Source organism: Nymphalis io, chromosome 7 (assembly GCF_905147045.1).
Source record: "Nymphalis io chromosome 7, ilAglIoxx1.1, whole genome shotgun sequence".
NCBI lineage: Eukaryota > Metazoa > Arthropoda > Insecta > Lepidoptera > Nymphalidae > Nymphalis > Nymphalis io.
Window position 1 is genome coordinate 7,672,088 of NC_065894.1, and position 26,556 is coordinate 7,698,643.

Below are 26,556 nucleotides of genomic sequence, written 5' to 3' on the forward strand. Positions count from 1 at the left end.
GAAAAATCCATTATAACTTTTAAAGGCAATTTAGATACGGAAATCATACAATTTTAACAAATAATACTCTGTAAATTTTCATTTTATTGTCAAAGATCCCTCACAAATGCAAATGCGTCAAACTGGAAAATAAACCAAATTTCTGTCTTGGAAAACAAACGAAAAGTTTTAATTATGAAATAAAAATGTTCAATTTATATTCAACTTTTAAAGGCTTCGGGAACTGGAGATTAATTAATTTTATTGGGAAATTATTTATGTATAATAAAAATAACTTTAGTAGCTATATTGAAGTACGTTTGTTACATAAGGTTAATATAGTATATGTAAATCTTAATTTGCTTTACATATCTTAAAAACCAATCATTGTTGCGATTACAAGCCGATTTCATCCGACTCATAGTATCTTAATAAAAAAGATTGAATATCTGTATAAAGTTAAAACTGTTATAGAATTAAATTGATTATCATTGAAAATTATGTAGAAATATTTACAAAAAAATACAATAGTAACAAGTATGGGTCAAGATGCACATGAAACATTTATAAAATTAGTTCAATCGTGGCGGATAATATTATAAAATCTCTCAAAATGTTGTATTAATTCTTTTATCTGAATAAACATCGCGAATAAACATCGCGAATAACTGGTGGTAGGGCTTTGTGCAAGCTCGTCTGGGTAGGTACCACCCACTCATCAGATATTCTACCGCAAAACAGCAATACTTGATATTGTTGTGTTCCGGTTTGAAGGGTGAGTGAGCCAGTGTAATTACAGGCACAAGGGACATAAAATCTTAGTTCCCAAGGTTGGTGGCGCATTGGATATGTAAGCGATGGTTGACATTTCTTACAATGCCAATGTCTAAGAGCGTTGGTGACCACTTACCATCAGGTGGCCCATATGCTCGTCCGCCTTCCTATTCTATAAAAAAAAAAAAAAACCTATTATCACGTGGATTTTATTTAAATTCATTAAGATGATAGTTTATGTATGGATATGGATAATTTTTTTTACATTTTCTGCGTTAAAGGAAGACCGCACTAAGGCATAAGGGCTAACATGCATATAACTCTTGAACGTTTTGACTTAAAAACTTGAAATTTTGTATGCGAGTCAATTAAATTATAATTTAAAAAAGCCATGGCCACAAAAAATGCGTTGTAGAAATATAAAGCCCAGTTTTTTTTACTATTGGATATAATATTGATTAGTATTCTTTGTCCAATAATGACGATTGAAAATAAGTTAATTTTTAAAAATATTTGTTTGTCATAAAATATTGTTTCAACTATTTAACAAATACCGTTACTTATGAAGTGTATAATATCTATTTACATAGGACGGATAAAAAACAGCTCGGTAACGCTTCTGGATTGCTTTACGATGTAACTTTAACAGATAATAACACTTATTTTCAAATTTAATTTTAAATGAAATGAATATTTAACGCATTTTTGTGGTCACTAAAACTTTTAGGTATTTTTAATTGACTAGCATACAAAATTTTAACTTTCTTAATCAACGTGTTCAAGAGTTACCTATAGGCTTATTGACCATGCTCACTAGTGCTCGCTGCCGTTACCTCAGGAAAAATTAAAAAAAAACTAAAACTCGGAGAATAAATTAGGCTTAGGAATGTCATATATCGGCTAGTTACAGTGACGTTTTTTCTTTACTTAAGGACATACAAGATATCCTGATAAATAGACAAAAGCTTGCATGTATATATCGTTGAACGAATTTACGTACGAGTAACGAGTACGAGTAACGAGTACGTAAACGAGTACGAGTTTATATAAAAATTAATGTAATTATCCTTTTCTATAAATATTTTCATTACGGTATTGCGGAAAAATGAAAAGTGCATTCCCAACTTTCGTTTTTGTTTCCATTATCACAAGGGACTGATGAAAGCTGGTTGTGACGCAACACAAGTCTTAACAGAGGGTAATCACAAAGCTTTGTTAAACAAGGGTGCTTTTACTTGATTTACTAAAAAGGGAAAAGAAAACCAACACTGATAGATGCTATATACATACATGTATATTTAAAATTGAAAAGTAGTCCATCACTTCAAACAAACTAAAAATTTAAATAAAATAATTTATTTTATTTGGTATTAATTTCCGCCCGAAGCTTTGCTTATGTGTGAAGGGGGAGATGTCGGCTACCCTATGTCGTTATGTAACTCTATCAACGTGTATGCAAAATTTCATAATCGGTTGAGTAGTTAAAATTTGAAAGCTTAATAAACAAACTCATTTTCGCACTTATATTATTAGTAAGGATTAATCAAATTACAGTGCTAAATTTAATTGTACGTTATTAGATTCATAATTCAATTTTAATTAAACTTTAATGTTTATTACAACTAATTGGAAAGTAATATAATTAATTATTACATTTTAGATTAATTATGTCAATGAAGACTGCTAAAAATAATCACTTTTGTTATAGTTAATATCGATATATATATACACATATGTAATGACAATGGAAAGAACATATTTTGTCACACAAGAGCGTCACAATTTCTTTTATCATATTTTTTTATAGAATAGGAATAGGAAGGTGGACGAGCATATGGGCCACCTGATGGTAAGTGGTCACCAAACGCCCTTAGACATTGGCATTGTAAGAAATGTCAACCATCGCTTATAGCCAATGCGCCACCAACCTTGGGAACTAAGATTTTATGTCCCTTGTGCCTGTAATTACACTGGCTCACTCACCCTTCAAACCGTAACACAACAATATCAAGTTTTGCTGTTTTGCGGTAGAATATCTGATGAGTGGGTGGTACCTACCCAGACGAGCTTGCACAAAGCCCTACCACCAGTATTATATTTGCTTTAAATGTTATATGTGAGAATAATGCACTTCGAAACCGCATATTAAAGATGCGGGTGTGTGCCTTATGTTATTTTCTATAACTGTAATACTAACAACGTGTAAAATTTCATGAACAAATACTTAATAGTTAAGGGGTTCATAAATCATAATTGCTAATCTTTTATTGTGTATGCTAAGACCAGTTCAATGTTATAAATAAAATATTGTATGTAAACTACATTATATATTCTAGGGTTGTATTTAATCCAAAACATAAAAGAATAAAATAATCTTGATAGAAATCACGATATGTGCTCCAATATTTACATTTGTTTCATTTATGCTCGTAATGCTATTATATATAGGTTGAGTTAATTATATTTACAAATAAACCAGGGCTACCTCTAAGATTGTTTTGTGAAACTCTTTCGTTTTATATTTATAACAATAAAAAACCACATCTCATTTCGCATGTCACGTTGTTTCTCAAATCTCAGTAAAAAAATTTGACAGCTCTTTTTATTAATTATTATCATATGATAGTTAAAGGAATTATATCATGTTTTTCACAATAATTTGTTAAATATATGCATCACGAAAAATAAAATTATATTACGGTATCATAAGATACATGCTGTTAAAATATGCATAGACTTACTATAATTGTATCAATAAGAAGTAAATTTATAATTAGTCCGAAATTTAAAAGTTTTGGTTAAGATTTTAATAATATAAGAACAACGACAAAGTTATGCTTATTGTAATGTCTAATAATAATTGTATGATAAAGTAATTGTTTATATTAAATACACAAAAAGCACAATTTCTAGAGAAATTGTTTTGAAAGATTTCATCTTAATTTATAATCACGGCCTACTTATAGGAGCCTAAAAAAGTTTTTACTCTTTTTTAAAATAACATTATGAAAACGAAGCTGCAGATATATTTACTAGCTACTATTCAAAATAAATAATCAACAATTACAAATAACAAAGTACCTTTTTATCCATTCGACTTTTGTACTTCCCTATAACGCCTCTTCATTTCTGAGAACCATTAGTCCATGAAAGCTGGGGTCGATACTACCAAGTCCCAGTCGGTTCTTTCACGACAATTTTTAAGAGGGTGACTTTGCGTTTCCTTTGTAATGTCGCTTTTTTCCTAAATGGCTTGGGACGTTTACAAAAATATATAATAGTTTTATTCTAAACAAGACTGAAATATATTTCTTACTTGCAATTTATTTGTAGGATTTCAATATTTATTCGTGGATTACGATCTCCTTGCTTTAGTAGTAAGCTCTCGAGTTACCGGGTTCGAAACCCGAGTCGGGATACGAAAAAGTTCATGAGTTATTCTGGCTAATTCTCATTTTACCATAGACAGATATAAATAAACGAATATTTATGAGATTTATTGTTTTAAGAAGCAGACAAGGCGGTGATAGCATAAAAATATTTTAATGAATTACTTAAAAAACAAATGTTTTTCCTGCCTACTTGTTCATCGTCGTACATTTAGAACATTTATTTTCTAAGAATATGTTTAAATTTATATTTCAAAAACATAGTAATTATTATTCTTTTATTTCCACGTTGATATTGATTATACTTCGTCCCATTCACAAAAGAACATTACAGCGATTATTTTCTTTAACATTTTTCTTTGTTCTATCCATCTTAGTAATTACATATTATAATTGCTACGACTAGTGATTCGTTCTGGATTTAGATGGTAAAATTCAAGTTATCTTTAAATAAAATATTAATTTTACCAAGCCAACAGTTAGAAGTATATATATTTTATGTCTTTAGAAGAAACGAGTTCGGCTGTTTTATTATATATATTTGTAAGATATTTACAAGATATAAGGCTATGCAAGATATGAGAAATCTAAATAAGTATACATTATTTTCACATATTGTTGCCTCGCAACGCTTGCACAAATCAACTTATTATGTATTGTACATTTAGACAACAATTTTATATACAATAGCAATAAAACATTGCTCTTATTAATTTATTTTCATTTAAATACGCTATCTTTGAAGTCGGTTTTTATTTTTTTCCATAATATAATTGTATGTTTAATGTTATTGTTATATTTTTTTTCTAACATACGAATATATTATAAATATTTTTTAAATAAACTAACTTACTAGTTACAGATTAAACACATAAACAATCACAGAGTAACATTATCACTAAGGATTAATTAAAGAATCGTTTATTCCTAACTGAATATAAAATAGGTATTTGTCCAGACAAAAAGTAATAAGTCGGATAAGAAGAGAAAGGCGAAAGGAATCCCAGGATGTTTCAGAGGTTCATTAGCATACAGATTGACCCGCACAACGAAGGCGATAGAAATACTACAATGATCTCGATTCTATGTAAAATTAAACACCTAATCACTGTTTCCTCTCGAAATTTGTCTTCGATACATATACATTGATTCTACTAACTCAAATAGATTATTTTAATTCTTTTCTTTTAATTATATTATATAAGAAAACTTAATTAAACTTACCTGATTTTCCTTTACAAATTTATTAAGACTGTCAACCTTTTTTGTATAGTGATCAATTTCTATGGATGCATCGGTCATAGTGGCTTCATCTATTAGAGTCTCTTTGCTATTTTTTCTTGAATGTCTAATGAGATCAGGTTTTTCTGTGCTCATTGAATTACTCGCATTTTCATTCGTACAGTTCTCTCGGCCTGAGTTTCTGTCTTCATTACTACGTGATTTATCATCCCGACTTTTGATTTTAAAACACGATATTGGTTTTTTATCTTCCTTGGCTTCGTCACGACTAATTGCTTTATGCTCTACAATGAAACCGTCTTTGTTTTCATTTTTGACCAATCCCATTTTGAGACGTTTTTTCTTACTGTTCCATTTTGTATTGACTGATTTTGATGTAGTGCTATCATCACTAATATTATCAGAACATACAGGATTGACTAGAATCTTAGTGGATTTCGCTTTGCGTTCTATTTTTCTTAGATTTAAAAGATTACCAGATAAATCAACAAAAGAAGGCATTGATGTCAATGGTGATGTACTCTCTTTCGTGTCTTCATTAATTTGATGTTCAGGATTATGAAAAATACTTATTTTCATAACATCAGCTGCGTTTTGACGTATTTTACTACTAGATCCAAGTGGCCCCATTGTAACAGGTGGTCCTCCTTTAAATAATAATGCTGTCTCTGTTGGTTGACACACACAAGCTAGCATTTTCACTTAGTCATAAATTAATTATCACTATTATCACTTACATTGTTTGGTGTAACTTGTTTCGTAAAGCGTTTTACCAATTTTGTCTGGAAACCTTCAATAGATTGAATGAGATACTTTAATCTCTTAGGTATGTGATATCCTTTTTTTATAAGAGGCTTTTATTTACGAGATAAGTACGTACTTAGCGGTATCATGTCGCTACATAGCTTTCCGACGTTCTCACATTGATATTAAAGTTCCGTTCTGTTACAAGGACTTATGGCGCATTGTTTCTAGATGAACTAAAGTAGGAATCTCCTTAATATCTTTAATATCAACGTTTTTATACCGTGAAAATGTACTTAAAAAAACAAACGATAAATATATACATACATATTGTAAAAAGAAAACAATAAAAATAGTATTTATTTTTAATTACAATTGCGTAAGTTTAATCTGATTAGTATAATCTATATATATAGTCAGTTTGACTACATGTTTTAAGGAATCAGTGGCAATAAAACTTGTTATATTTTAAAACACCAATGTGAACTTTCCACTTATACTAAAAGCGTAGTGCAAAATGCGGTAACTTGCAGTCGTTTTCTTTTTTTATTTACCGCGAAAAGGATCGAATGACAATCACATGCTTTTTATTAGATTGGTAAAAATATAACATTTTTTATATTCGCCGGGATGGCAAATGACTCTACTCCACCTGATGGTAAGTGGTAGTAGAGTCCAAACGCGACGACGGCCAGTACAGTCGATGTATGTAAAGACATAGCATGTTATCAATAAATACTACATAAACAAAATAATATCCCAGAACGGTTTAATAAGAGATCACTCTTATAATAAAATTATAAATTTCTTGTATCGTTGGTGGCTGAGAAATTTTACAACATGAAACACAATATCATACGCCCGTACAATCGTTGGCCTTATGACATTTTAGGCTTTTATTACGAGACCGCAAATCGATTTGGAAAATCTACTCAAAGATAGTTGTATAGTATGAAATGAAAGGCTACAATTATTGCACAATAAATCAAAATTATTTATGTTAAAAACGGTAATATCATTTAATTTCTTTTATTTAGCCTTTTAATTATTTTTTTCTTTGTGCTCGACGTTTCGACAGAGTCGCGTTTGTTTGCACGAGCTGACGTTAACTCTAAGAGGCTATTTATAAACTAACTTTATTTAAAAGCGAAGATTTTAAATTCTTTATAACACATTGTAAAAATAAAATACAGGTCAGGAGTTTATAATAATACTTAAACATACATCCTCTTGACGTGTAATAAAGGCTACCTGACACCGAAAAGAGCGAATTGAATGAAGCCTCAAATCGTACCACAAAGGGAAAAATGTAGGTGGAATTTCTTGAATTAGGATTACCAGTCAGAATTTGACGCTCGCTTTTCGTCATAAATAAATAGAAAAATTTCTATTTGTAACTACATAATAACAAAATAGAAATATAAATACTTTTTAATTTCATTTGTATAATCATGTTTCATACTCATATAATGATACTAATAAAATTTACCGTAGTTTTAATTTAACTCTTTTATAAACTGCATTTAACGTTAATTATATACAAAAAACTAATAGTCCCACTTAAATAGCATAGATTTATTTAGTCGCGTTATATTCTTATATATATTTATGTAGCAGCTTATATTTTTATTAAAAAATTGTATCACGTTATATTACTTTATAATTTATTATTATTTACTAAAATACAAAAAAATTAAATTATTATTTAAAGTTAGTAGGTATTATAAAATAAAGTCTTTTGCAGAAAAGCAGTGTCACGAAAGTCATTTAATCTTAAATTTTCCATTTAGGAACTCCATTAGGGCGTCTAGTGTTTAAGTGTATAAAACGGTCATCGGACCTGAACGGCACTTCGCGTTAGTTTGTCCCAAGGGTATTTCCCGATGCTCTAAAGAGAAACTCATGTAACGTACGTGTAAAAATATCTTAGTAAAAAGATATTATCTTTAAAAAAAATGTAAACTAACAACACTAATAAATAAATAAGTACTAAACAAAGTTAAATGACGTTAACGAAATGTTAGGTACACTCGGGGCGTAATTCACTATACATTGTACTTTACTGTAGATATAAAAAATTTTATCGAGCACAAGATGAATTTTAAGCACATTACCACTTGACTATCGCTTAATTGCTACCCTGAATTTGAACCAGCGTCGAAGCCAAGAAATAAAACATAAGAAAACCAAAATATTAATATACAAGTTAAATAAATGTAAGTTAGATCATCTCTTTATCAAATGTTGTTATAAAATGTATTTTGTATCGTATTACAATTACAATATATAATAATAACATATTATGGATACTTCCTTTAATAATGTAATATAATATTGTACTCGAAAGAAGTTAGAATGAAGCAGCATCATGTAGTAGATGCATTCATTGTTCGAAATATCGCAGACCAAGATCTGAAGATTGTTATAACCAAATTGTAGCCACTCGTACTTTAAGTTTTGTTCAAAATATCAAATACTACATATAAAAACTTCTTGCTTTGTTAATTATATAGAATTAACTATATGCATAAAAATAAAAACAAAAGATAATACAGGAAGAAGGGATACGGCAAACAAAGGTATTATATTATTTATCATATTTAATCCTAAAAACAGTAGAATTTTAAGCAGATAAAAAGCGAAAGAACTGACGCAGTAAAATAATAATATTCGGGTAAGTTAGGGCTTTGGACTTCATTGTTATTGCCATAAATTCGTATCCTTTATAAAAAAAATAAAGCCGGCGCTTAAGATAATATTCACAAAAACTTCTTTTGTATGTAACGAATAAACCACTTTCAGGCGAAATTAGGAAAATGAGTTTTCTAGTATACGGATCTAATCTAGTCTCCAGTAATCGAATAAGATCGAAAGTAGAATGAGGTAATTTTTAAATTAATAAAATTATCTCTAATTAACCTATCGTGTAATTTCACTATTAAAAAAAAACATTTCGCCCAAAAATTGTACGTAATTGTACGTCTGTCTTTGTACGCATCATCGCCAGATAAATTTTATATTTGATGATTACAATAAGATATCCATTACTTTTTAATAAACAAATGTTCCCGGATATAATATCAATTTGAAACGAAACGTGATCTTACTGATTATACAATTGGAAAGGTCTCTGCAATACTGACAATGGTACTTTTAGAAATTCAAAGGACAGCCCTAACGCCACAACTCGTTATCAGTACTTATGATAACCTAAAAAGCCCATTAAAATTGCTATTGTATGGAGCTATAAAACAGCGGATAATTAAGATTCTCTCAGACAATAGTCTGGAAATACTATAGAAATCTCGATAACCATTACCAGAATAATTGAGATAAAAACTTTTAATTAAATCAAAATTAATCTCGTTTTTCAGAACAAACAAAAATGAATATTACAGACATATGCTTCAAATAAGTACTTTTACACAAATTTTTGAAATAACCGATGAATGCGTTTTTATAAATATAAGAAGTTTGGAACACTCAACATTCTCTACAAGCCGACCTTAGGAATTGCACGAAAACACGATTTTAAGCGTGCAAAAGAAGTTAATAAGAATTTTCGTTTTTTTTTTTTATAATAAAATATTAAGATTAAAATAATCGAAATCGATCGATGTTTAATATAGATTTATTTAATAAATTTTTCAATTGTTAACTTTTTGCTCATATAACTTAGCTAGTGTGCAAGGTACGAACATTAAATAGAATTTAATTAGGCATAAGTACACGTTACCCCAAATAATGGCTCATTAAGCCGTAACGTATAAGGGAAATTATAACCCATTAAATCGCTCTTCGTTTATTTTCGCGTTTCCTTTTTCAATTTTGATTTATATAATTTCGAGTTAATTTAATGGTTTCAAAAATATGAGACTGTGTAGTATTTATTCGTAAAAAGAAATCAGTGCGTATAACGTAGTCATAATAGAAGGTAAGAGAGGTAGCAACGAAATGACACAAAATTTAATCTAAGCCACATATCCTTTAGCATACGTTATGAATGTAAACTCAGACTGTTTACGTAAGCGGTGCGTTTAATATTACCAAAAGGTAGGGTGGAAGAAGAAAGGAATACTCTTAAAGGATTTAAACCAAACAAATGTTAACGACATTTCTTTAAGGAAGTATAAAAAAATATCACAAACAACTTGTTACCTTTTGGTTTTAAAATTATTCGGTGTACTATCTAGCAACCCTTATTGACCCTTAGTCTTTATATTCATTTGCAAAGAAAACATTTTATGTTAGCCACATTTATGTTAGCCAAATAAAATATTTAATAAAACCTTTATACTACGAACAAAAAAAATAAAAAAGAAACCGTTGTAAGACAACAATGTATAATTTTATTTACTCACATATGTTAAATAAAAGCTTGTAAAATGAAAGATCACAACATTAAAAAACATTGTGAAAAAATATAACCATTTTACATGCAATATTTAGTCGTATACTCGTATCAAGAGAGCGTATAGCAATCGACGAGACTAATTGCCTTTAATATTTTCCGGGAGCAAAAACAAGTCGTGATAAAATCCGAGTAGTTAATTGGCTCGCATGTACGATGGGGGAAATATAGAAATAATTTTTAAACAACAGTTTATAAATATTGCTCACCTCGAATAAGTTTTCATCTGCCTTTTAATAATGATTTATATAATATAATTTGGGTTAAAATAAACAATAATAATTTTATTTTTACTTACCTTCTCTAATAACTCAAAATAATTATATGAAAATTAATGATGAGATATTTATGATTATGTATCATGTACAGTAAAATGTTTACATAATTAAGACTGTACATTTATTAATGATTCGTTCATATAAATTATTGATTTGTTGTGACTTTTTGTTCGTAACATTTATTTGCTCCTTTCTCGATATAGCTTTTAAAGCACCAACAAACATTTTTAGAAGACCAAAATTTGTTTTTATATTCATATGAAGCAAATTTAGCGTTTATTACTTTATTTCTTAATATATAAATATTTGAATGACATTAGCAGAACCGAGGGATATCTAAATCTGTCATAAATGTAGGTCAATGAATTCTTACACATTCTAAAAACATAAGTTATTCAACAGCGATCTCTCTATTACAGGGTAGTTTTTTTAACAAAGTTCTAAAAAACTTGTATAGACTTTTTGGAATTTATACTTTGCATTTGACTTTATAATGTTAAAATATTTCGTTCAAGACTACACTTTTAAACATTAATGATAATTCGTTGCTTGTATCAGCTGTTCAGTTAATGATCTATTTCGAAATAGGGAGCATGTGCTAATGGCAGTGAAACATCTTCATGAAATATAGATTACGTACTTGTATTGATCGGGCAAGTCAATTAGAGCGAGGTTTAATTACCAAACTCGCATACAAAGTCCGAGTCACTTATAGTGGATTCGAATTCACAATAGAATTTGATATTCGGTCCGGTACTATTAAGCTTTTTGCATACAAAGGAAATTATTAGTATCAAAGCGATTCTTTTTTTGGAAAATATTGCATGCTTAAAACCGTTTTGTCTCATCATTTTATGATATTATACATGCACTTTGTGCACAAAGTAACGTTTTCTTATCAACACTTTAAAAATATTCCAAATATCCTCAATAACACTTACAACTCCTCCAAATATCAAGTGGGTAATAAAATGTTAAATGTATGTCCCATAAGTAAAACAATCCACCTAGGTCGTCGCATCGTTAAGATAACAACTTTGTAAGTAAAAAAATACGGGTGGGTCGATTTTTTTGGCGGCCAGTGTAGTTAATTCGGTCAGATTTTTACTGTTGGTAGAGCAAAGTAGACGCGTCTGCGTAACACTCACTCATAATTCATTCTACCAACAAACATCAAAACTTAGTATTGCTGGGCTTTATTTTGAAGAATGAGTAACTCAGTGTAATAACAGACACAAGGGACATTATCTTAGATTGAGTGGTTGGTGGCGCATTAACAGTAAAGAAGTGGTATATTGTCCTCGTCGATAGGCGAAGTAACAGTCTGTAAATGTCCCACTGCTGGGCTAAGGCCTCCTCTCCCTTTTTTTGAGGAGAAGGTTTGGAGCTTATTTCACCACGCTGTTCCGATGCGGGTTGGTTTTTTTTTTTTTTTTATATTCGCCGGGAGGGCAAATGATTCTACTCCACCTGATGGTAAGTGGTAGTAGAGTCCAAACGCGACGACGGCCAGTACAGTCGAGAAGAATGTTCTGCACTAGCCGCCTTCACCTTGCCGGCCCGCAAGATGCCTCTTCATGCCTCGTATGTAGGAACCCGGGTTGTAAGAGGAGGGGAACACGTGAGCTGGTAAGGAATTCCATTTTTTAATATTTTTTTTGGTGAAATACACCTGTGGTAGAATTTCGATGAAATTAAACACATGCAGGTTTCCTCACGATGTTTTCCTTCACCGAAAAGCACGAGATGAATTATAAACAGAAATTAAGCACATGAAAATTCAGAGGTGCTTGCCTGAGTTTGAACCCACGTTCATCAGTATATTTACATGCCTAATTTTTTAATAAAGCTAATAATAAAAAATTGGTGTCATTACTTTTCAACATTGCAATACAGATAATTAATTACCTAAAAATAAATCTTGAATATCAATAACAAAATCTACTACATTGTCAAAGCGTCAATACAACTTTACTTCGAATACTATTCTAGCAAGGTGTTACTTTATATTAGTAGCAATAACTTTAGTTGCCTCCAACTATTCATGTGCAGCGATAAACTTACAGCCTAATCAAACTACATTGTTCAACTTATTCAACTTAAAACTAACTTCATCTCAGAGCGCATGTACGAGAATTTAGTTAACTTTTCAAAACCTCCGCTAAAGGTTTCAATTGAATCATTGTCATGTATTAGTCCCAGTTTTATGAATAGCCGTGTACATAGAATTGTTACAATTCCCCTTGCTCCTATATATGTATAATATATTCTTAGATACTAAATAATATTGGAGTGATTTATGAGTTTGAAATCGCCTCAAGTTTCACCAATATATTAATAACTGTCCGTTTGATAAAATCTATTAAAACAAAGCGTACATACGTAACACTCACCATTGAAAAGGTCGCCTTAGAACAACAGAACATTAATAAAATTCAAAATTTCAGTTGAATGATTTTACCATATCAAAAACAATGCATTACACAATCGTGTATTTAATTTAATCGTGTTTTTTCAATAGCGAATAAAAATAAACGATTGTTTTACTTGGTAATTTTAATTTTAACGCGTCTATTTTTTGTTCTGGTTTTATTAACGTGTATCGAGAAATAATTAATGCTTTCCGGAAGACTATGTTCCTCACCATTATAGAACATCGGAATCGATCGTATGAATCAACTTCATGATTATATATTATAATAAAAATATTAATATAAGTAGTAATACGAATAAAATCACATATATTTTAATTGGCATAATTATACAATCATCTGTTTGAAATAAATAGACATCGAAATACAATTGAATAAGGAATAATATCGTTATTGCGATTAATATTACCCCGGAGCAAACATAATTCAATTAAAGTTATATTACAGATAGAAATGAAATCCACCACTGGAAAATACGTAATCGTTCCGATAGCGAGACCCGATTATCTTATGGTAGAGTTAAGTTTTAGACTGCCCTAAATCATTTTCGACAGACCAAATTAAATTACCGACCCAGTTATATACATGACTATATATATAAGTATGGTGAAAATTAAATTTATTAGAATTGTAAAATATTGATGGACAAAAACTTAACTTTTAAATTAATTGTCATTGTATATTGAAATGCTTTGTTTTAGTAATGAGCATTTCGGCTCGTCATTGCTGTTTAATTGAACCAATTTGTAACTTCGCAGAGTTTGTATTTTGTTTGAGCGGACAGTGTTGAGTATTTTGATAAAATTCAGTTTGGTAGCAAAACTAAAAGCGCTTAGCACTTAGTTCGTGTCTCAGATGTCCTCGTCCTTGACAAATGAAACGTTCTCGACATCTTTTCGCTTCAAATTATATTTTCAAACGATATAATAAATATGTATTTTATTGTATTTGCTTGTTAATCAAACAAACTGAATGATTTAGTTTAAAATAGGCTTTGTTTACATCTTCATCCGAAAACCATAAAAAAGTCTACCACAAAAATAAATATATGTATATTGCGCATAATTCCCAATATATTAATAGTTTTTGATTTAATAATTTTAATTATATATTATATATGTTTTACTATAATAAAAAGTCGAACGCTTGAAGTAACAGTTAACAACAAGTAACTTTCTGCATGTCATCTTCGCGGAGAATTAGTTCAGCAAAGTTAGTCCGATTCTCTTGATTATGAAGATTTAGGGCGGCCTGTATAAACAAATTCTCTTACGCTCAACTTTAACTTGATTAGAAACGCTTCATTGTCTATCGAAGGGCACATAAATATTTAATTGAAATACTAAAAAGTTGTTCTAAAACGTAATTTAAAAAATATAAAAAAAACTTAAATTCGAAACTCACACAAATCAAACAAAGGTCTCAAGCTTTTGAACAATAACAAGTTAGCCACATTTGACGGTATTATGATGCCGTAGAGACAATACTGCGTAATGGATAGAACCCATTACTCTTAATCGAAGGTATCTGCTTTACATAGCGGCAAGCGTCACTGAGTCTTTCATGTATGAAATTTATGTTTATAATTCAGCTTACACATAATATTCATCGGAAGAAGAAATAAGAATCGAGAAATAACGTGCATGCATCAGAATTCAATCTGACACATTCATACGAGACGATCGTCGTCAAGTAATAACATTATATTCTAATTGTAACAATCTAGTTGGAGCTGGATTCTCGAGTAATCCAACAACACATCATTTGCAACTTGCTTGAAGCGTTTCGTCACGACATTAATCTGATAAACAACCGACGCTGCGTATATGTTAAATTTTTTGATGAGATAACAATATCTCATTTCATAATTCAAAACAATCTCTATTAAATCTTGTATATCTACAACGCAATTTATAATAAACGAGGACATGAAATCCACGCTTGTCACGTCAATGTTGTCTTGTTGTCTCCATAGACATGTTGTCCGTGTCTTTAGCGTATCTTTCTATCAGTTTGGAATTTGGTGATTTGATGTGTATGTACGTTTATATTTTCAGGCAGCATCACAATAAAAAATTTTGAATTCCAATTTTTCATTGTATTGCTGCTAAATTTTTTTTTATTCTTTGTCTTTTATTGTGTCATGTGTCTTCATTACTGTTACGAAGCGCAAAATAATATGATGCACTAAAACCTTCTTCGAAAGGCGTATTGCGTCTTCTGGTATACATTTTATATATTTATAACGATTTAGTAGGCTTTTCAATAAGGCATTACAAAAAAAGTTCTCATTTATTAGTATAGATTTCGATGTGCCTGATATTTTATATCAATCACTTTAAATATAGGTAACAAAAAATAATAAATATAGGTATAATAGGTAACAAAAACAATCTATGACGTATTGTGTCTAGAATACGAAATATAAATTCTACGATTGTTATTACCATAGAGAGAGTTCAACATAGCGGTTAGCCTATTTGCAGTAGCATCCTCACAAAAATATTAACCTTTATCACAAATTGAATTCCAACATAACGTGACCTTATACGCCACTTGACAAGGCAAATACAAACCTGACTGAACTCATCTCGTCCTTTATGTAAATCGAATAGATAGATTCCATTTATCTCGAGAGAATGATAGGTTTTGTTATATATCCCGTTGCCTTCAGAAAAACTATTTAAATACTAAGACACCATATTGAATATTATAATTAGTACGCAAATAACTTACTTCTCGTTCGCATATTTATATACATGTATACATGTTTCTATATACATGTATATAAAACAATAACTAACTGACTGACATACCAACGCGCAGTCTCAACTACTGAGGCTAGCACCATTAAAAGGAAAAATTATTGTAAATTTAACCCCTGAGGTAGTTATAAAGGGGATAAAAGATTTCATGAAAATCTTTAATTTTTGAATATTTATGGAAGCGGGTGAAGCTCTAATTCTTCACCCTTCACCCGCGTATTTCTTTAAATTATAAAAAAAATTGTAATACTAGTTTCCACGCGCGCAAAACCGCATAATATATAGCATACATATTATGTAAGTTCTCAATAAATACAGAGGAGAATCATACATGAACTCTTTAGAAAGCAGTGAAAGTCTCTTCTAAACTTTTCCAAAGATAGATAGTTGAGCTCTATCTTTGGCTTTCAACGTATTTTTTTCCTTCTTTCCATCTTAAAACTAATCTCTTAAGATCGTCTTCTATTTTATTCTAACAATTTTTTCAGCACTAAAATGAAGGAAGCAAATAGTTACGAGAGAGAGACAGCGAGGAGAGAAAGCGAGAAAAAATACACTCTATTAACGTCTAAAAACGTAGACATTTAAAGTTATTACAAAGGAATTTTGACGTCATTACGTCTAAAGGTTCATCGATCCAAAAGACCATGAAGTCGAAATTAGAAAAATAAATTTGTTTAATGTACGAGTGACACGTAATTAAAAAATATATGTCGCACGACCGAGCCATTAATAAAGAGGCTTCGACCTATGAAGTTTGAACCTTTAGAATATTAAGGGGAAAATGAATATAAAGGGCAAAAGCTATCTCCTCTTATTTAAAAAATATATAATTTGGGAAGCAAAAATGCAACGCTTATGACTTTTTATAAATAAGCTTTACGTTATTAGATCTTATTGTATTATCTCAAGTTTTTGAAGTAATAAAATGAATATAATTTTCACAACTTTACTAAAGTTTGTTCAATTGGAGACTAAGAGTAATTATTTCATTCCTTTGGATCTTCAGAAGTTAACTTCCTTAAATGTATAGCTATGATCATTAAATGCGCTAAAATTACAAATTATGTTTGAAAATCCTTAAACATATGCGATTTAGATACTTTAGTTGTCACTTGGATTCAAACATGCGTACGAGTACAAGTTAATAACAAAAGCTTCATTATCTCATACCATTAATTACTATTTTTAAAATTATTGTCCAAAATACGCCAACGTATAATAACGTAATGTCCTCCAGACCGATTTCGGCCACGCCGGCCAATCTCGAGAGATTAGCCAACTACGCAGGAGATATTATAGTGCACAAGTGTGTGCACAAACACAGGTGCACTTTTTATTCCCTAATTCTCATAATCCGATGGGACGGCTATCCGACGCGACCAGAAAGAGTTCAGGCTCAGGACCAACGGCTTTATATGCTTTCCGAGGCACGGGAGTGTACACACTTCAAACTTCCAGACTCCGGGCAGCTATTGAGAATTTTCTGACAGAAAAACCCAATAACTTTTTATTGGCACGACATGGGAATTGAACCCAAAATCTCCGGGTCTGCGGCCTTATATCAAGCCACTAGACCAACGAGGTCTTATATCAAGCCACTAGACCGACGAGGCTGTCATAATATATATAATGTAATAGACTAGTAAAGTATTGTAGATAGAATCAAAAAATAACGAGAACAAAGTAACGAGTTAACTTATTCCGAATAATATAATTACTGACGCTTATGTTTTAGAATATCGCTTCAAATTATAATAATAAAACTGCACTGCAAGTTATAAGTCAATTATAAATTATATTAATGTAATGGTAAATGTATTTATATTTATCGCACATTCTAAAACTTTTGAAATATTTTCTTAACATTCAAGACAAAACTTTGTAGAAAGGATTTTAATTTTTAATTATTGTTACATTGTACGTACTTGTAGTTATTTTTATAGTGAAGTTTTGCTATAACCTAGTTTAATACGACTTTAAACACTTGGGAGTTGCGCAGTAAACTTCCTTTGCACATTAAAGATAAACGCTTGCATTGATAATCACAATCGGGTTATAACATCTAGGTTAGTTACTGCGGATTAATCTACACATAACTCCCTGCAATTAAATATTAAAATAAATTATTCCCACTGGTGTATGCATAGACTATGAATGTAGATTTTTTTAAGTAAAGCATGAAAGGTTTTTTAATTTCCAAGATAACTTGTATCTATAGACGCTGTAGGCAACATATTAGCGATGTGTCCAAAGATAGAGTCAAAAAGTACTCAAAAATCCTTTCAAATTTATTCACATTTTATTTAACGTTGATCGTCGATGATGTGGAAACAAGAGCTCGTATTTATTAATTCGCAATGATATCCCGTTTAACAATGGAATTGCTATGAATTCTACATTATTATTTAGATTTGAGAATTATTTACATTTTTTACAATTGTAATATATTTCTTACATTTTAAACTATATATAATACTCAAAATGACATTTAGACAAAAAATTTAGGTAACCAATTCAGTGCATTCAAATACATTTATGGTTGTAAAAATGGACCAAGTGACATTGCGGCGTTACTAATATACAAACCGAATGAATGTTAAAAAACGGTTCAATGATATCGACATTAAATGAAATATTTAAATTAAAAATAATTCATATTAGCAATTCATTATAAAACATAAACGCTAAAAAATATTCTATTCTGGTTCCGATACACGTTTTAATCTAATAATATATCCGTCCGCGCAATTTATAACCTGAGCCCATTAATGATCGAAGCCAAAAGTTTCATTGGGAAGTTAATTTAAAGATAAAAAACAACAAAATATTGACCGTCACTTCTCAATACTGGTAAAATTATTCTTAAAAGGTGTCATGACAATATGACATGCTTAGTAATAATACCAGGAACAGGCATAAAGGTGTTATCCGACTATACAGGATAAGGGTTACTACCTGTTTTGTGTAAATGTACACACTTACATAACACAATCACGGTTATTAAACTGTTCAAAAATGATCAATTTTTAATTTCCACGAATAATCTTTTAGGAATCTTTGTGTGCCGCCAAAGACTAGTTAGTATAAAACTAGCGACTTTTTGGGTACACACGGCTCGAAACCACCTCTCCCCTCCTCCTGACTAAAATGCAAAATTTACTTCGACAATACATATTTGTATTAAAATAAAACTAAAATGAATATTTAACCAAATTGTTGTGTAATACATATGAGAAATACATTTAAGAAGCTACGTATGTGTCGGATACAATTTGACGTAATGTATATTCACTTATCCGCGAGAGAGTCAATTGTTTATAAATATAACATTATTTTTCTTTAAAGAATGAGTCATTTGCTCAGCAGGGTGATATTCACGGCGTGCAATAATTATTAATTAACAAAGAAGACGCTTTATGTGAAATCGATAATGACAATGGCCTTTTTTTTACAACCCACTTACTAAGTATTCTAACACAAAATTAATATTTTATAACTTTTTGTTTGAAGGGTAAGCTAGTCTGCAATTACAGACAAGGCACATACCATGTAAAATACTCATAAGTCGATGTAACAAATTTTTACTTTTACATTACCAGTGTCTATGGGTGAAGATGACCACTTACTATTACAGCCATTTGCTTTCCTATTTATCTGAATAGTATAAATTGTTAAGTATTTTTAGTATCAAAGCTTATTATAATTACCTTAATATTGCCCTTTGTCATTGCTTCCATAACATTAGCATACTAATATTAAATTTATATCTTCGGGAAGTTCGAAATTGAAGATTTTTAATATTACATTTCAAACATCTGTTAGAGAGAAAAAAACGTTTTGGCGTTCGAATCAAACTAACTCCGAAAAGTTTAAGTAGTCACATGTGGAGACCGAATGAATACATGTTTATCTACCTGCTCACTTTGATAGTAATAATTATGAGTGGAGAAAAATATACCTTATCGTATAAGATATTTAATCTATTTTATATTGTAAATAAAACGAAACCTTTTTTTAATTATTAGGCTATTATAATTGCATTCATTTTAAACTCATATATTATTTAACTTATTACAAAAAGTTGTTATGCAAGTTAAATCATTATTTAAATACGAAGTTAAATGGTCATTAATATTTAAATGAAAGTGCCTAAAGCAATGTCACCGATACATAGTTTATAAGTTAAGAAATGAAGTATCTACCATGTTTTATTTATTCAGGCCCGGTCTTGCAACCACCGGTTATTTCTTAACAAGTTCTCTCATCGAATAAATTCTATGTATTTGACTTATCTCCCTTATCAATCGTTTCAAAACACGCTCCGGTTAACAAACACCAAACAAGTCCCACTTACTCAAATTATTTAAGAATCGAAGATTTATTTAATCATTTTATTGTAAGAATCAACCAATATCGAAGTTTTCCAGAAATATATATAAATATACAACAATTACGTATTTTAACATATAACTACAAGTACAAAACTGACGTTACAAACTTCACTTCTCGGTTCGCGAGATCGTCAAACCGTACCGCGGGTACGACGGGATGTACAACCGCCCCTCGCCGAGGGCTAGAAGCTACTGAATTGACGTGGACTAGCGCGAATGCCACAGGCTGATTTCACAATGAAAGCTCGGAAGCACCCCTCCCCTCTTCTGACTAAAATGCACAATTTAAAAAAAAAAAAACTTATAAAAGAATGCAAGAAGCACAAGTAACTACAATTGCCCACTTGGACGTTGAATGGTAGACCCATTCCACCTCGTTTGTTTGCTTTCTAATGAGCACTCGAAAGGACGCTATCTGTGGATGTTTGTTTCTCCGACTGTAGTTTATCTGTACTCTGTTTCTCTGTATCTATTACACAGTCGACAAGAAAACTTTTAACTGCTAATGCAGACTGAAGGGTATAACAAATCGTTATTGAATAACTTTCTTTATAAAATTTTAATAAATAATACAAATATTATAAGCAAATAATAAAAATAATGATTCCACAAATACTATTAAAATTGTTGCGCTAGATTAAATTCTTGCGCTTCAAATATACAGACGGCTGCAAGTGCTCGAAGAAGTTCAGCACAATTTGAATTCAGACGATTCAGAATTATTCTGATCTAGGTGATAAAAGTTAGAGAAGTTTGATAACTTCATGTTTAAAATACCAAACATTTGAACTTGATGTATATTTATAAACATACAATCAAGCATTTCGTAGTGAATACGCTTGTTATGTAAATTTCCAGAAAAAGAAAATATATATTCGAAACAAAGTTTTTGTGGTAGTGACAACAAATATTGTGAATGTGAATTTAAACTACGTACCTCTTATTGCCAAAAAATGAATATTAGAACTTCAAAGTGATCTATATACATCCAGTGTTGATTTCAAAGGCGGCCACATTTATTGTGGCATGCGAATCCAAAGGTGTTCCACTTTGTGCAAATTGAATAGCCGAGAAGCGAGCGACAAGCGCCCACACCTGATCGTAAATCAGATAATTCTAGACAGAGCAAAAAGGAAAAACGGCCGTAATAACCAAAGAAAAAGGTCGACTTTTACTATTGTAATCATATATACTGTATCTATAGTATGCCCGAGAATGTGCTATTGAGAAAAGGGTGCTAGCAGATAAGGGCTTTATCGATGCATAAAGTATGTTATTATGAACTTTGTCGGCCGCTCCTAGACGTGTCTAAACGAGGAATGTTACCCTATTCACCGTGGTATTTTTGACATCTCTTTATTTACACTTGTCGTTAATTTCACGGTTGTCGTATAAATCAAGACGGTTGTACAAAAAAGATTCACTTTTGAACACATGCAGACTTCGAGATTGATTAAATATATATTAATTACCATTCAAATATAAGCAGCGTAATTACCTGAAATAAGAAAAAAAAATATTAGTTTTAATATTTAGAAGCTCATATAATATAGTTACACCACATAACTGACAGTTGATATGTCTATGATAGCTGAATATAGATAATATGTTTTAATTTCTTTAACACTTCAACAATACAGTTGAGATATTTTTCCTAAATTTGGAAATAATACGACCAACGCATATATTAGTTACAAATTGTTCAAGATTTTGTTCAGAGAAAAAGCTTAGTAATAAAAAGACACTTTTTTATATGATTTCAAATATTGCCATGTTTAAATGTTATGACGCCACGAATAAGAAACGTCAATCTCTCTTAGTAAAGTACCCTCATTACATTGCCGTCTGCCGTCCCTATATTGTCTCACATTATGTGTAGACGGAGGCCATTTCACACAAAGGTCTTCGTACAATCAACTAAGTTATGTCATTTAAAATGCAAATTCAGGGCCGTGAAACAAATTGAATAGGAAATCTGTTTTACCTTAAATACCTTACTATATAATAACGAGCATTCATTGCTTAATAAATTGTCAAGTATTTTTAATACAAATATCTAATACGTTTATGCGAATAAAGAGAAAAATGTTCCTATTATTCCTATTCCCATTGCTTGAAAAGATTTTTTTTCATTTCAATAATAAACGTTCGAATCAAAGTACTCCATGTTATATGAAATGTCTAATTAATTAAAATATCTTTGATATATTTTTAATGTAAGTATAATCCACAAAATATTATCTTTACCAACTTATCGAAATCGTAAAAAGTTTTATTTTAATTTGCACAGACCTGTTTGAGGGTTTATGACGAAAAATCCAACATTTGCCCGACTGTAAAACAAATTTTATGGCCAGTAATATTGAAGCTTATTCGCAACGATTAATAATAAATCTACCTAAACCATTCCATGACAAGAAAATTAAAATATATTTTTAATTGAAATATTGTTTAGTTATTGAGTCAATATTTCTGGATATATATAGATGGTTTTAAGATAAGGACATGAGTATCACAAAGAGTACCTTTTAAACAGTTTAATTAGCAACGCGCGAAGTGACATCGGATAGATGCAGTCACTACATTACATAGATAACTTATTGTAAAGCCCGTACATAATATACAAACAAAGATATACCAAGGAACATAAAAAACTTTATTAATCTTCATCAATCTTTCGATGCTTTTGGCCTTAAATTAAGCGTAGTATAATCTCTTTTAGGCTACTTTTTTTTTTTTATAGAATAGGAAGGCGGACGAGCATATGGGCCACCTGATGCTAAGTGGTCACCAAACGCCCTTAGACATTGGCATTGTAAGAAATGTTAACCATCGCTTACATCACCAATGCGCCACCAACCTTGGGAACTAAGATGTTATGTCCCTTGTGCCTGTAATTACACTGGCTCACTCACCCTTTAAACCGGAACACAACAATACCAAGTACTGCTGTTTTGCGGTAGAATATCTGATGAGTGGGTGGTACCTACCCAGACGAGCTTGCACAAAGCTCTACCACCAGTAAACTACTTACCATTAGGTGGTCAGTTTCTTCACATTAATATCATCACTAATATAATTTCGATAAAAGCCTTGAGCCCAGTAGTTAGACGAGGCCTAATTTGTGTATATGTTTTGTGTTTGTGTATGTGAAGGAAAACATCGTGAGAATACCTGCATGTGGCGAATGATAAATTGAACCAGGGTGGTTGAGTAAGCTCCAAACCCCTCAATAAGGAGAGGAGGCTTTAGGCCTGCAGTGGGACATTTACAGGCTTTAATTTACTTTTTTTACTTTTATATTCTGTACGACTTTTATAGCTTTATAATATTTCTATAAATGTATATTTTATTTTAACCGGTTACAATACTGATACTTTAGTATTTGTTTTCTGTTGTATGTTTGTTTTATTTAAAAAAAAAAACAGATTTACGATTTAGTTTTAAAAGGACACAATTTCCCGTAAAGGTATTTTTTGAACGAAAATTAACTGAAAATGTTGTATATACTGAAATATTATAAGTCTACTCTTAGTGATTTCTTTAAGTTATAAGCATTTCATAAATCATTAATATATAAACTACTAGCTGTGCCCTCGGCGAAATAATAAATTGATTTCATTTATTAGAAATTTCAAGTAGGGCCAAAGTTTTTTTTTGTAAATCCTGACATATTCAATCTGTTTACCAAGCGCCCCTTTCTCGGTATATTCTCAATGTTTTGTTTTTTTTTCTCACCATTCTTGGGAAACCTAATGACCCTGTCTTTAAATGAGCAAAAAGTTAATGGCATACAAAGAAAAAAATAATGGTGTTTCTAGGAAAATTATTTTTGAAAAATAAACTATTTTATCACGATGGTTAGTTATAAGAATGCGTCTAGCTTCGAAGTGTGAAGGATACAGGAATGAAGATTTTGCATAGCAATAATCGATAATACTAATGTAAAATATTTTATGTCTAGGTATGTAACAGAATACATCAATGGTGTAATATAATCTATGTCTCTGATTAATGTTATATTGTTTAGTGCGGCCATAATCTAAATATATTATTAAATAGTATATACAGTAACAGTAACAGTAACAGTAACAGCCTGTTAATGTTAGCAGTGGGACATTAACAGGCTGTTACTGTTACTGTGAATTATTTTGTGATCTTTTAAAAAAAAGTAAAATTGCATATTTAGGACAAAATACTAGACGAGATAAATAAGTATTAATTAATAAGAATATCTGAGAGATTTGTTTATGCTAATTCTTTCATAAAAGTTACTGAGGATCGAACAGATATCATAAATAAATAATTATTGTGAATTGCGGCACAGCGCTGCATCAAAGCGTCGCGACATTTATTATGCGCGCTATAACTAGTCGTTTGTTATCTGGCAAACAATGTCGACAATTTTAGTGACGTGATTGTGAACTGACTGAAGAATTTACCACATATCCGCCGCGCCGCTAACGATATCGAATTAGAAGCAACAAAGCGGCGACGCACGTCAGAATATTCCCTGGGGACAACTATACTAGGCCGCACCGCACTGTTCCTCCACCGCGATGTTGCAATGCGACTTTGGTCAAATAAATAAATAGAAAAGATATTTGCCATTACGATGTTGTGCCGCTCCTACCGATTTTTACTTCTAATTATGAAAAAGTAATCCTATTTAAACAAAACGCTTCCTAAACGCTGTGTATAACATTGGACGTCTAACATTATGGGGTTGTTACTTATGGACTGGGCTATTGGTTAGAACAGCAATCCAATCTTTATTTATCACTCGTTGGAATTCGGAAGATCTCAAAAATGTCAGTAAGCGAGACAGGTCCTCGATAGCCCTTAACCCTTATCAGGGACTTTATGGAAAGCAGACGTTTCTGGAACCACTTAGAAAAATCGTGGATAACGGAGAATGGCGCCGATTTAAAAGGATCTTATACCCGTTACCGTTTTTAATGCTATTAGTATCGGCTTTGAAATTTAAAAAAGGTATTAGGATTACTTTCTTATTGACGAAAGAATCACTATAGAAATTACAATTTTTATTTTTATATTAACAGAATAATTACGGAAATTTTAAACGATAACTGTGTGATTTTACAATAAAATAAAAACTCATATAGGTTTTATTTATTTTATAGGTGTAGTACTAGTGTCCACCCGCGGCTTCGCCCGCGTGAGAGGAGAGATGTTAGGTACCATATTTTGTCCTTTTTTGTACCCCTTACAACCTGTTTGCAAAATTTCATTATGATCAGCTGAGTAGTTGACGCGTGAAAACATAACAAACAAAATCATTTATGCATTTATAATATAAGAAAATATTCTTGACTTTCAGTAAATACATATAAAAAGCTAGTCTCTTTGTCAGACCAGCCGAAAAATATCAAATAGCAATACGTGTGTTACTATGAATAATGTATGTTACTACGAATCGGTTCGAAGGTCGAGTGAGCCAGAGTAACTACGCGCACATAGCATTAAAATTTCTAAGGTCGATAGCGCAGTGGCGATGTAAGGGGTGATTAATATTTCGTACAGTGTCAATGTCTATGGGTGGTGGTGACCACTTACCATCAGGTGGCCCGTTTAGTATTCTGCTATCCTATTTTAAATAACAAAAATGTTGCCGCGCTTGTCAGCTTTAAAAATATGCAAAGAAAAAAATATCATAGAAAACCCCACAACGTTACTCTTGTTTGAACAGTTTTTATGATAGGAATTTTAACTTGGACCGTTGTGTGTTAGAACTATGTCGAATTTACTCTCTGAGAATTTAATATCAAGTCCTAGCCAAAGGTTTTGTTAGGTTGACGTAACAAAGTTCTAAAATGGAATATTTTTCATATACTCATGTCATATTTTAGTAGAAATTGTTTGTTAGTATATAGTATATAGTTTAATGGGAGTTTAGATTTAAAAAATATTGAATTTATAAAAATTCTTATTTTAAAATATAATTTATATATTATTATGACGAATACATGAAGTGATTTCTCGCGGGGAATTTATTCTTAATTAATACCTAGTGTAATATATTGACGATATACGCAAGATGGCTGGCAGCGGTTGGAGATTAAGAGCTGAAAATCGAGCTCAGTGGCGTGCCATTGGAGAGACCTATGTCCAGCAGTGGACGCGAAAA

At 30.9% G+C, this 26,556-nt stretch overlaps 1 protein-coding gene across 9 annotated transcripts in view; it reads right to left on the bottom strand.

The window, feature by feature from the left end:
• LOC126769338 (apoptosis-stimulating of p53 protein 1) overlaps positions 1–26,556 on the bottom strand; it is a 256,568-nt gene that overhangs the window by 65,758 nt on the left and 164,254 nt on the right. For 2 of the 9 annotated variants that reach the window (XM_050488026.1, XM_050488023.1), the window contains exon 1: positions 5,367–6,029. The exons of 5 other annotated variants lie outside the window; for them this stretch is intronic. In XM_050488026.1, coding sequence (XP_050343983.1) covers positions 5,367–6,014 — 648 coding nt within the window. In that variant the 5' untranslated portion in view covers positions 6,015–6,029. Of the gene's footprint in view, positions 1–5,366; positions 6,096–21,880; positions 21,907–26,556 lie in introns of those variants that run through there. 2 more of the 9 variants (XM_050488021.1, XM_050488029.1) reach the window with 2 other exon arrangements.